Source organism: Heteronotia binoei, chromosome 8, assembly GCF_032191835.1.
Source record: "Heteronotia binoei isolate CCM8104 ecotype False Entrance Well chromosome 8, APGP_CSIRO_Hbin_v1, whole genome shotgun sequence".
Classification (NCBI taxonomy): domain Eukaryota; kingdom Metazoa; phylum Chordata; class Lepidosauria; order Squamata; family Gekkonidae; genus Heteronotia; species Heteronotia binoei.
Genome location: NC_083230.1, coordinates 57,197,983 through 57,211,439, shown reverse-complemented (window position 1 = coordinate 57,211,439; position 13,457 = coordinate 57,197,983). Strand labels below are relative to the sequence as shown.

General features: G+C 40.1%; 1 protein-coding gene across 5 annotated transcripts in view; it reads right to left on the bottom strand.

The window, feature by feature from the left end:
• Positions 1-13,457, bottom strand: part of NAV3 (neuron navigator 3) — a 934,586-nt gene that overhangs the window by 76,240 nt on the left and 844,889 nt on the right. For 3 of the 5 annotated variants that reach the window (XM_060245118.1, XM_060245119.1, XM_060245121.1), the window contains exons 18-21: positions 11,622-11,663; positions 8,951-9,108; positions 7,476-7,664; positions 2,557-2,609 (exon numbers count right to left, since the gene is read on the bottom strand). In XM_060245118.1, the coding sequence (XP_060101101.1) occupies positions 2,557-2,609; positions 7,476-7,664; positions 8,951-9,108; positions 11,622-11,663 (442 nt within the window). Of the gene's footprint in view, positions 1-2,556; positions 2,610-7,475; positions 7,665-8,950; positions 9,109-11,621; positions 11,685-13,457 lie in introns of all 5 variants that reach the window. The other 2 variants (XM_060245120.1, XM_060245123.1) reach the window with 2 other exon arrangements.

Sequence of the window (13,457 nt, the reverse complement as noted above, 5' to 3'; positions counted from 1 at the left end):
GAACCAGCAGGGAAAGGAGAGAATGGAACTGAAGTATGTCTGTGGGGAACACAGTGGGTCAAAGGAAAAAGTGGTAGGAGGAGAGCAGAGGTAAGAGTGAAAAGAGCAGGAACCAGCAAAGTGTATGGACACAGTATGGGGAGGCAAGCCACTGAGTAGAGAATGGAATTTCCCTTCTCCTGTGAGTCCTTGTGGGGCCTCACTTATTACTTCATAACTGTAGACAAGAGAGAGAGGTGACAGGCTGTCAGATACACCACTGCTACAAAAGAAACAAGTCTTCTGTATACCTGCTAACCAGGTGGTATGATCAGGGTCTGCACACGACCTGAGTTCGATTCCGACAGAAGCTGGGTTCAGGTAGCCAGCTCAAGATTGACTCAGCCTTCCATCCTTCTAAGGTTGGTATATTAGTACCCAATTTGATGGGGGGAAAGTGTAGATGACTGGGGAAGGCAAGGGCAAACCACCCCATAAAAAATCTGCCACGAAAATGTTGTGATATGACATCACCTCAGAGTCAGAAACGACTGGTGCTTGCACAGGGGGCTACCTTTACCTTTATGATCAGGGTCAGGGAAGACAATAGTATATGGCATGTAATCATGCACCTGAATTGTACTGGGCAACCTAGAAACAGGCAAAGTGACCATAAGGCTACATTTCTGAAACATCGTAAAACACTGAAATGGTGTTCTTTATGGTCAGCTTGCCTGTTGCTGAAATCAAATCTTTGATGAGATGTTTCCACTTGTGTACCATTTCTTGATTAATAGCAACACAATTATATGAGTTTTACTCCTAGGTGTTCACAAGAACCAGCAGGGGAAATTCTGATCAAGGATTATGTCCTTCACTCTACAGATTTATAATCTAAGGCTTTCCTTGCTCTTAACAAAAAAGCTCTCAAACTTCCATTATCACAGCTAGAAACTCATAAACTGAACAAGAAGTGTTGTCAAGCAGCTAGAAAAGAGGACAGTGTGGGGTCAAGTACTGCAGTCTCTAAAAGGTCTATTCTCAGCTGCTAATTTAGTATGAAGATAATGTAGATAATTTGTTAACACTTGTCCTATTTGCCCAAAAAAAAAAAAAATGCCATTACCTGTTTCTGTGTGTGATTCAGTCAACACTTGAAAGACACTGATATCCTGAACAGCAGGGTTTACATTAGTTTATCACATTGCCATCTTAATGCCTACACATTACTGAGACAGAGATACTAATCAAGTGGCATGAATAAAAAAATCTGGAAGTTCTCTCATATTTTAAAACCTATATTTTCCCATCTGCCAGTTCAATTGAGTTAGAAGTTGACATGAGAATCTGAATTATAGAAACTGTGGCATACTCATAGAATAACCAGGGTTCTCTGTTCAGAAAGCTCCAAATTATGTATCAAGTAAACCTGATTTCAGTGCCAAAATATGTTGTACTACATTATACAAGCAGGTTTTTAAATTTATGTACAGTTTCAATATTGATAGCTGCAGATAACATAAAACGTGAATATTACATTATTATGATTCTAGACCTATAACTAAAAATTCTCAGCATACATAAGTATTAGTATATTTAATAATATACTTATATTATGTATACTTAATACATAAGTATACTTAGTATTACTAATTTTAATGCTAACTTTCATTCTTCATCTTCATCTTCTTCTTCTTCTATTGTGAAAGGGCTGTTTTTATAAAAATTGGGTATTTTAACTGGGGGAGATCAACAATACATGGGCAAGTGTTAAACAACAGGAGCCTAAGCTTAATAGAACGTTATAAATGACTGAACCTGCACATTTTTATGGTACTACATATTCTACAAACATTTAATAAAATATTGGCTGGCTTAGTAGATTTTGATCATTGCCATACCTTGGTTTTTCAAGTACAAAATGAAATTTTTGATTGTCTGGTACTGTATCATATCTACCACATAGCAAATAAAAGCCAAAAATGTATTTTATTTTATAAACTCAAAATAAAAAGACGTCTCCCCCTCTATATTATGAATACAAAATGTGCCCAATATATCATATTAAAGTTAATAATCTCTAAATGACATTTGATACTGTCTGGTTTCCCAAAGATCATTTTTAAACCAAATTGTGCCTCTAAAGCAATGCTGCAATTTGAGAGTAATCTCTCACACATCAACAAGTCTATCAACACAGCCAAATAAAAAATAAAATAGCAATGTACCAAGTGGCCAATTACTTCTACTTGCACTTGTCTAAATGTAAGAGATGAGAAAACGAGGCAACACAGCAAAGCACAATGGCTGTGAACTGCACGCAAGAAGAACTGCCCTTTGTGTAGATTTTGTTCATTTCAGTGTTCAAGGAAAAACACAAAAGATTTTACAGGCCATTGTGAATTGTATTTTGAAAAAGACATAGAAAACGTTGACATCAAACAGTCATTTTTTCATGGAATAATTTTAGTGCAGCTTTAATCTATTTCCTGGACTATTTTTTTTTTTGAAAAGGCAACTAGATTTCCATGGGATGTATAAGTATAATGTCATCTCTTATACACATTCAACACTTACTGTGGAGTAGAGAGAAGAGGTGCTGGAAACTAGTGATAATGAGGACCCATGTACTAAAAAAAAGGGGGGGAAAGAGAGAGAAAAAAAGCAAGTAAAAATACAATCTATTGGTGAGTCTGTTATTCCCTTTTAAACACAAGAACTAACATATATTTTCAAAATGAGAAAATGAGAATAATCTTCTGCAAAGAGGAGAGATTATAGACACTATCCATTTAGAAATACAAAGAGTTATCCACGTAGGACTTAAAACGATTTTTTTTCTGTACCAAATAATATTTATTTAGAGAGATTTTCACAATGCACTGATTTATTGCTAGTAAACAGCAATCATATGCCTTGCTTTGCACCAAACCAATATGTGAATGCCATTTTGGGGCAAATATAGGGCTTCTAAAATGCATTCCACAACTTATATCATTATTAGAAGTTGTGTATGTCTTTCTCACCATATTATCAATATACTTATTTTAGAATCCTAGAATTGCAGAGTTGGAAGAGATCATACAGGCCATCTAGTCCAACCGCCCTGCTCAATGAAGGATCAGCCTAAAGCATCCCTGACAAGTGTTTGTCCAGCTGCTGTTTAAAGACTGCCAGTGAGAGGGAGTTTGCCACCTCCCTAGGTAGCCAATTCCACTGCTAAACAACTCTTAGTATAAAAAAGTTTTTTTTCCAAATATACAGTTGGTACCTTCCCACTCTTAATTTAAACCCATTAGTGCAAGTCCTATCCTCTGTTGCCAAGAAGAACAGATCCCTGCCCTAGTGACAGCCCTTCAAATACGTAGAGAGCAATCAAGTCCCTCCTCAACCTCCCCTTATCCAGACTGAACATTTCCAAGTCCCTCAGCCTTTTCTCATAGGGTTTGGTCTCCAGGCCCCTGATCATCCTCGTCACTCTCCTCTGTACCCAGCCCATTATTGAAGTGAAGCCTCCAAAATTTCATACAACAATCCAGGTGTGACCTGACCAATGCAGCGTACAATGGGACTATGACATATTATGATTTGGATGTTATGCCTGTCGGTATATGGAGTCCTCCTTTACACAGCATGACAGGAGCAACAAGGAAGCAGGTGGATCTATCTGACAGGTCAGGTCAGAGTAACCTTGTCAGCAAGCCGGTTCTGGCTGGACAATGACTAAGGGAAAGTACCTGCTGGAGTCAGCAAGTACATATACTTGATTGGCTGATTGGCTGATGTATATATATAAGGACTGCATTGCCTGTATGAAGTTCTCTCACTTGAGAGGTGGATGCTGGCGGAGCACTTTGTCGCTCAGATCTATGTTTGTCACCGCACTAGTTACTTTGTATATAGTCTGTAAATACACTGTTTTAATACTAGGTGCTGGTGTGTGGCTCACCTTCCTTCCGGAGCTTACTATTGTACAGTTCTCTATTCCTCACTCTGCACACACACGCACCGATAATGCCTCCGTTGATACACCCCATGATGATATTAGCCTTTTTTTGTCATTTCATCACACTGGCTGCTCATATTTAACTTACAGTCCACCTGTACCCCAAGATCCTGTTCACACACACACACACACACTGTTACCCAGAAGTATATCCCCTATCCAGTATGTGTTCCTCATTTATCCTTGTTAAATTGCATCTTGTTCACATTCACCCACTTTTCCAGTGTATTCAGATCCTGTTGAATTCTATCTCTATCTTCGGGTATGTTCACTGCTCCTTCCAATTTGGTGTCATCTGCAAATTTAATGAGTACCCCCTCTACACCCTCATCCAGACCATTTATAAACATATTGAAAAGAACTGAGCACTGGACACCTCCCTCCATTCAGATGAAATGCCATTGACAACTACTCTTTGAGTGTGGTTCTCCAACTAGTTCCCTATCTACCCAACTATCCGAGAGTTCAATTCATAGTCCTCTAGTTTACCCATCAGAATATCATGGGGAACCCTATCAAAAGCTTTACTGAAATCCTGGTAAACAACACCAACAACCTTCTCTTGATCCAGTAAGTCTGTCACTTGATTAAAGAAGGAAATAAGGTTGGTTTGGTAAGACCTGTTGGGGACAAATACATGCTGACTTCCCTGGACCAGCAAGTTGTCCTTTAGATGCTCGCACAGATCCCTTTAAAATCTGCTCCAGGATCTTCCCTGGGACAGACTGTACTATGACTCTTACTGGCTGATCTCTGGGAAGCCACTGTCATTCTCTTGTTCTCTTGCTGGAACAAATTAAATAGAAATTGAAAGGCACCGACATATGTTGAAAAGCTATTTAAATATTTTAAACGTGAAAATAACTATTATAGGTCATGGGGAAATGTCAATTACTTAAAATTTAAATGCTGACAGTAGGTTTATCAATATCCCCCCATTTCAGGTTTTTAAGCTATAGAGTTTATGAAATGTAATCTTTAACAGCACCTGGCAAATTTATTTTTCCTACTCTCATTTATTGACTGTACTGATAGACCATCTGTCAGTGGTAACAACCTCCCAGCCATCTTTTTACCATTCAATAGTTTTGCAGTGTGTTAAAAGCAATGTGAAATCCAGCCTGTCCTTTGATGCTGGTTAACCTGAAGAGAAAGTTTAGTGAAATGTCTGCATTCTCTGCTAATTAGGAATAGTGATGCAACCAAGTTATAGAGACTAGTGTCCCTATAGAGTCTAGTGACTAGACTCATGCTGCTTGTAAAAAAAAAATTAAAAACTTAGTTTGTGGCACTTGAGGCATCATGACCAACCCTGCAGCCTCCCAGCTCTGCCAGGAATGAGACCCTGGAGAGCCACCTGCCAGTCTGAGAAGACAATACTGACTTTGATGGACCAAGGGTCTGATTCAGTATAAGGCAGCTTCATATGTTCATAAAAACAAGGGGAAACTGGAGCTTGTACAGTGATGAAGGAGGAGTATGGTGGAAGGTGCAGAGTGGGCAAAACAACCTCAATGTGGGTGAGAGAGTGACCTTCAAGGATTGGCAAAAGGGAGGGGGAAAGTGAAGTCCTGTAACTTGGTTGCATCACTATTCCTAATTAGCAGAGAATGCAGACATTTCACTAAACTTTCTCTTCAGGTTAACCAGCATCAAAGGACAGGCTGGATTTCACATTGCTTTTAACACACTGCAAACTATTAAATGGTAAAAAGGTGGCTGGGAGGTTGTTACCACTGACAGATGGTCTATCAATACAGTCAATAAATGAGAGTAGGAAAAATAAATTTGCCAGGTGCTGTTAAAGATTACTTTTCATAAACTCTATAGCTTAAACACCTGAAATGGGGGGATATTGATAAACCTACTGTCAGCATTAAAATTTTAAGTAATTGACATTTTCCCATGACCTATAATAGTTATTTTCATGTTTAAAATATTTAAATAGCTTTTCAACATATGTCAGTGCCTTTCAATTTCTGTTTAATTTGTTCCAGCAACATCCCCAAGAGAATGACAGTGGCTTTCCAGAGATCATCCAGTAAGAGTCATAGTACAGCAGGGATGTCAATCTGGTGCTCCTTTATCAATACCCAAACATCCATAACATTGTTCCAGAAAAACACAATAGAACATATCTGATGCTCCTCCAGCAAGCTTGTCAAGGAGATACTGGTCCTCTTAGGCCAACACAGTGGAATTGTTATATTTCTTTATTTCAAGGGGAAAGTATTTTATCTCAAAATGATCTGCTATTTCAGTACAGCTCCATTGTATCCCACTGTTCTAGTCATACCAGCTCTATATTATTCCCATACTTTTACAACTTTGATATATCTAGCTGAGGATGGCTGGCCAAGGCCAGCTCAGTTTGAAACATTAAATGGTATAAGCAGCTGGGATTACTGCGAGTGCCAGGATATGGGCCTGTTTAGCTTGCACTGCTGCCAGACCTAGATAGAAAAATGGTTAAGAAAACTTGTGTGTGAAGCCAGACATTGTGGGAGAGCTTAACCAGGCAGGTAGCCAGGTTCTCTGACAGGCTGATGAAAATGAAAACCTGGGAGAGCTTCAGTAACAGAATAGCCAGGGTGGCCTGGACCATCATCCCTGGCAGTAAGATAAACACTTTTGAAGGGCTGTCTCAACTGTAGTAAGTCAGTAAAGCATATGCACAGTTGTTGGAGCTTTATGAAAAAGATGCTCATGTTAGCAGAGAGGCTCTAATAGATCTATAGATAATATTATATTCATGTTATTGTAGTAATCAAATTAATTGATTAAATTACACCCTATTTCAGGTCCCTTCATTTTGAAGAAAGCTAAGCTTATGGAAGGGCAAACAAAAATTATTACAGGCTTTCAGAAAGAAATTAAGATCTGCTAAGGTGTTCTCCTTTCCTCTCCTCTGGAATGACCATTTTGTGGGAGAGCTCCTACAACAAGAGCTATGAAACTAAGGGGGAACCCTGTGCCACCCTCTTTAATTCCACTTCTCCTTCCAGTGGCTTTCTCAGCTCTTGAGCTCTCTTTCCCTACTCTAGGTCTCCAGGAGACCTCTGTGGTGGAGTAGAAGAGCTTGAAAGCTTGCCTATTTCCCCCTCCTTCCCCACTTCACACATGGTGGAAAAAGTTGCCTACCTATGGGTCAGAGCTCAGAGGCTGACTGGGGTCCTAATGCTAAGCATGCTTACTTGAGAGTAAAGTTGTATTAAGTTCCTCCTCAATCTCTGAGAATCACACAATATGTGTGAAAGAGCTGCATATGGCTCTTGAGCAACAGTTTGGCCACCTCTGGGTTATTCCATTATATCCCCAGGGTGTGCCCACCTGCAGGTCACCAAGTGAGGTTAACTACTGAGCAGAGTTTTGAACTCACATCATCCAATTTCAACACTCTACAGTTCAAGACAGCAGCTTTGGCCCCATCTCAGGAGGAAAGGCAGGGTATAAACAGCAGGGTATTAAATCTGATCCAACTTCCACTTACCTTCTTCCATGCTATCTCTGAAGGAACCAGAATGACTAATGGCGCGAGGCCTGTCCTCTAACGATGTGGCACTACCGCATAGCTGGGAATCATCATAGAGATCGAACGAAGAATCTTGAGCAGGAATGCTGTTTGACCTCATCATAGTGGGCCCAGGAATTTTAAATTGAGATAAATTGGTTGGACTCACTGCAAAATATAAAATGTAATATCTGACCCATTGTCTTTCACTGCACTCCATAGGGGGGAAAAACACACTGTGGCAGAATGATAAACATTTTTGATTAAGAGAAACTCATTAAGGGGAATTCATGTTTGTATGTTTGCTTTATTTTTGTGACCCTGATAACACACCAATTTGGATTATATGCATTTATTAACAGTCAATCATTTCTTGAAGGTGCTTTATGATCCCAATATTATTATATATGCTGGTATTTACTTTAGAAGGGAATTTCCCAACATGGAATTGGCAACCCTAACTACATGTCTTCTTGAAAGCAAGTTCAATTCAGAAGACATGCCAGTTCTCACTGCATTTTCCCTTTTGTTTTGTTTTCTATCTATTTAATTACTTTTGGTTCTCTCCCAGCTGTCTAGTTTTCTTGCTGCACCTGTGAATAAGTTGTTAATGATCTTCCCTTGTTCCTTTGGCTTAAATACTGACTTTCTTACTTTGTAGCAAGCCAAAGACATTGTTCATGATTTTTTTAAAAAATATGATTGCAATAACACAATAACAAATGATCATAATTTTCAACAAAAATATTCAACTCCTCTATCCCAATGGAACAATTAATAATTTAAACTGATTTGTGAGCCCAGAGAGAACAGGTTAGCAGGAGGAGAAAATAGGAAGTAATTAATTAAGCTGGATGGAGATGGAAGAAAGGAAATGTTAAAGAGATAATTTCAGATGGGTAGATGTGTTGGCCTGCTATAGAAGTGCAAGATGTGAGTCCAGTAACACCTTAAAGACCGACAAGATTTCCAGGGTATAAGCTTTTGAGAGTCAAAGTCCTGTTCATCAGATACATATCTGATGAAGGAAGTGTTTACTCTTGACGGCTTATACCTGAGAATCTTGTCGGTCTTTAAAGTGCTGAAGGGACACTAGTCCGGGAAGCCTCAAAAGCATTTTGAATGTATAAATGGGACAGCATGGCACTACAGTTGGTTATCTTTTCTTTTCTTTTCCTGCTAAAAAATAAATGTGAAAAATGATGGCACAACAGTACAGAAAATAATGAGTTGACAACAATCCAGACTGAGTTTGCAGATCATGGTAATCAGGACTTTTTATGTAGAAAAAGGTCTAGCAGGAAGTCATTTGCATATTAGGCCACACCCCTTGATGCCAAGCCAGCTGAAACTGCATTCCTGCTAAAAAAAAAAAAGCCCTGATGGTAATTCAAGACGCAATCGCAGAAAGGTATAATGGCACATTCAAAAAAGGAAATTATTTATTTTTGTACCTAGGTTTGAAAAGTATTTCCCAGTGGCAGATGAAGACATGGCAGAAGGAGATACCAGGGGAGACTGGTTTCCAGTGTCTTGTAGTCCTCCAGTAGAATGTGATCGTAGCCACTCTTTCCCTTCCTCCTGACTGGCCTGCCGAGAGGATGGGGTATACCTGAAAAATACCACAGCTAGTACACTTAAACCCCCCACAACAAAATACCAAAATATGAGCAAGGTTTAACCAAAAAGTCTATTGCTCAATAGAGATAATAACAGCATTGTTTCAAATGATTTTGAGTTGGATTCTGGGGGTTTTGTACCCCAAAGAACACACAAGAAAACAACTACAACAATCTGCATGTGATGATAAATCAGACAAAGGAAACTGTTGAGCTGTTTGGAAAGGATTTAAAAACTCAGCACGTGAACAAGACATTGGGGGGGGGGGGACAGTTTCAAACACATTAACAGACTGGAATAATGAAAGATTGGTAGAGAAGTGAGGTGAGTGACCAGTCCCCCACAGTGTATCTTGTAGAGGAGCACAAATACACTGAAAGCAGCAGAAACAGAAGCAGCTGTGAAAGAAGAAACTCATATTTGTTAGTGACAATCTGACAAGACAGAATTTGGAGTCATTCTCTTGGTATGTTCCTTTGGTATTCTGTCCTGCCATGAGAAACGGCAGATTGAAGGGATGAGGTAAAATACTCACTTATCCAGAAATATGTTTGTCAGAACAAAAGCTCTGAAAATCAAAATCTCCCTCTGACTTTGAATGTGGGTGGCTGTTAGATGCAGTGGTGTACTGCAGCCTGCAGGCTAGACTCCGTGGCAGAGACAGAGAAAGGCAAATTCTTGAATGGATTAAAATGGCAAGTTAGCATATGCAGGAATTTCAGATAGTTCAGGTTTCAGCCTAGAGCTTTGTGAGTGAATGCACAGACCAACTTCATTCAGCCACTTCTTCCCCCATAACAAGCCACAAAACATGTTTGGGTTTAAAAACCTCAAAACTTGTTTGGGTTTAAAACCCCAAGCCTGTAGCCCAAAACTTCAAAAGAGAATGAAAAACTGGGCTACACCCAGCAATGTGCCAGAAAACCAAAACGGGGAGAAAGATGCCAAATGATAGGTGACAGCTTTAATGTCATACAAAGCCCCTACATGTTTTGCCATACAGGCTTCATCAAAGGGAATTATCAGACAATTCTCCTAGTGCTAGTCAAACACACACACAATTTCCCTTGCTAGCTATTGCTGATGGGGTTCCTTCAGTGCATGGGGACCTTCCCTTATCACTACAAAGATTGAGACCTCATTATATGCTTATACAAGGCTAGATGATTTGTGGGTACCCTTTGATACCCACAAATCCTTCAACAACCATTTGGGTTGGTTTTTTTTTTTTTTTTGTCATATTAGCTTTATGATTGTACCTTACTATCTGTCATCTTACTATCTACTATCTATTTTGTCAACAAAATAAAGTCAATATTTACTTCAATGTTTGATGGTGCATAAAAAGGATCTCTCCCATAACAATATTGGAGACTCTCTTACTAAATCTTAGCATATGACTACAGCCAAAGCTAACATTTGGAGGTTAAAAAATTTTTTTTGCAGAGTCTTAGGGCCAAGGACATACAAGATCTGAAGCAGGATCCAGGTGTTGCAACACTAGCCACATGTATTTCTTTCCAGGGGAGGTACCCCTCTTAAAGCTCGCATGCAGGAGCTTGCTATTTATACTTTCCTTCAGTGGCCCTAGTGGGGCTACACTATGTCACAATTTCAACATGGTGGGGAGAAAGGTGAAACTGATGACTATAGAAACATCAAGTCCTCTATCTTTTCTGACTGAAAATATTTATGAGGGCAGCATTAGGATGATGGACAACAGAGTGTGAGTTAAAGTTGGAAACTTTATAGATTACACTGATCAGAGTAAGTAAGTGGGGAAGTTATATAGGAATCAGACTGTAGCAGTGGGCCAGGAAGAAGAAAAGGAAGAAAAGGAGGAGAGTTTCCAAAGTGACATCAAAGCAAATGTAGTTGTGCCTTTTTCAGCTGAAACTTGGGTTTCCAACTCCTGGTTTGGAAATACCTGGAGGTTTGAGAGTGTAGCCTAGTGACTATTTGGATTAAGGAGGTTAGGACCTTGGCAGGGTATAATGCCATGCAGTCTACTTTCCAAAACAGGCATTTTCTCTAGGAATGGAATAAATATTTAAAATAAATAAATAACAAATGATTTGTTGAGTTTGCAGATCAACTGTAATTCTGGGAGATCTCTAGCACCCACCTGAGGTTAGCAACCCTAACTGAAACATCTGACAAATTTGAAGACACCCAAAAAGTCTTTAAAAAACACTAGCAATAATTGTCAGGAGATTTTTGCACAATTCTAAGTATCACTGAATTTTGCTTAAGCAGATTCAGGTAATTTTTAAGAAGGAATTGTCTCTCAATAATGAAAGAAGGCATGGTTATTTTAGGAAGTGCAGATGACAATTGTTATCCAGTGATCACCACTGCCAGAATAGAAGATAAAATTCCAATGTTAAAAGCATATTAAAATAGAAGTGGAAGTTCTATTAGTTGTTCAATAAACAGGAACAGAGCAACAAAAAAGTTACAGAACAACAGAAAAACAGCTGTCATGCTGAATAAAACATTATATACCTTAATCCCTTTTTTGGTAGTGTATTTCTGTCAAGCTGCATGCTGTTAAAACAAAGAAAACCCCTAAGGACATACAATAAAAAAATATATATTATTCATTTTCATTTGATTTTTAGACCATCCTTCCTCAAAGCAGCTCAGGGTAGTATATATGGCTCTCCATCTTTTTGTCCTTACAATAACCATTTGTTATTCTTACAGACGTGAGTAACCGAAGGTTACCAGTGAGCTTCATGGTTGAACTGGGATTTGAACTGAAGCCACTCTAATTCTAGGCAATCCACCAAGCCAAGTTTAAGAATTATAATTCTAAAGGTGTTTTTGCATCACAGAGATCACAAACTGTAATGTATTTCTGGGAAAACTCTACTCCAAGAGTGCAAAACTGGTCTTGTTCCATGTATACTTGGGACGGGGGGGGGGGGGGGAGTGTCCAGAGATCCCACATTTTTGTAAGGAAAACTGACCACTTACTTACAAAGCTATTTCATTGTATTCTTATTACTCTCTAAGGAGCTTGGACTGGATCCACTGGATCCATTCCAGTCTGGCTTTCAACCAGGTCACGGGACAGAGACGGTTCTGGTCACTCTTATAGATGATCTCATACGACATCTGGATTGGAGCGGCTCAGCGGTGCTGTTACTATTAGATCTGTCAGCCGCATTTGATACGGCTGCCTTGCCGACGTGGGGATTCAGGGGTCTGCCTTGCAGTGGTTGGCCTCTTTTCTCCAAGGTCGGGGACAAAAGGTGGTGATAGGGGAGGAATCATCCCAAAGGCAGCCACTTATGTGCGGTGTGCCACAGGGTGCAGTTCTTTCCTCAAAGCAGCTCAGGGTAGTATATATGGCTCTCCATCTTTTTGTTCTTACAATAACCCTTTGTTATTCTTATAGATGTGAGTAACTGTGAGTACAGTCCAACTGTACCCCAGAAAATCTAGACCTGGCTCTTCAAGTCGTAGCATCTTGGCTCAGGCTGAGTCGGTTGAAGCTGAATCCAATGAAGACAGAGGTTTTCTGAGTCGGAGTGGTTCGGGAAGGGAGATCCCTTTACTGGCTCTTGATGGGGTGTCATTAATACCGACCCCTAAGGTCAAGAGCTTGGCAGTATTCCTGGAGTCCTCTCTCACAATGGAGGCTTAGGTAGCAGCCACTACCAGATCTGCCTTTTTCCATTTTTGGCGGGTACGGCAGTTGGCCCATTCCTGGAGCATGCCGACTTAGCAATGGTGATCCACACTATGGTGACCTCGAGAATAGATCACTGTAATGCTCTCTACATGGGGCTACCCTTGACTCGGAAACTGCAGCTAGTGCAGAACGCTGCGGTGTGCCTGTTAATGGGCTCCCTCATTGGGAGCACTTTCAGCCAGTGCTGAAAGAGCTGCACTGGCTACCTATTGTGTTCTGAGTCTGTTTCAAGGTGTTGGTATTGACCTTAAAAGCCCTTTATGGTCAGGGGCCTGCTTATCTACGGGACCGCCTTTCTTCGCATGTTCCCCAGCGAGCACTGCGTTCAGGGACACAAAAACTATTGTCCATCCCTGGACCAAAGGAGGCCAAGTTATGCTCCACAAGGGCTAGGGCCTTCTCGGTGGCAGCATCAGGAATGTGGAATGTTCTCCCGGAGGCTATAAGGGCCCTGCGGGATCTTTCTACCTTCTGCAGGGCCTGCAAAACAGAACTGTTCTGACAAGCATTTAACATCTGACCCAAGAGAAGACTGCCACCCCACATCTCTAAAGAGCTATGATTACTATCTGATCACCATCAGGAAAAGAATCCGCCTATATTAAAGACAGCACCATAGAATGTTTTTAGAATGTTTTAAC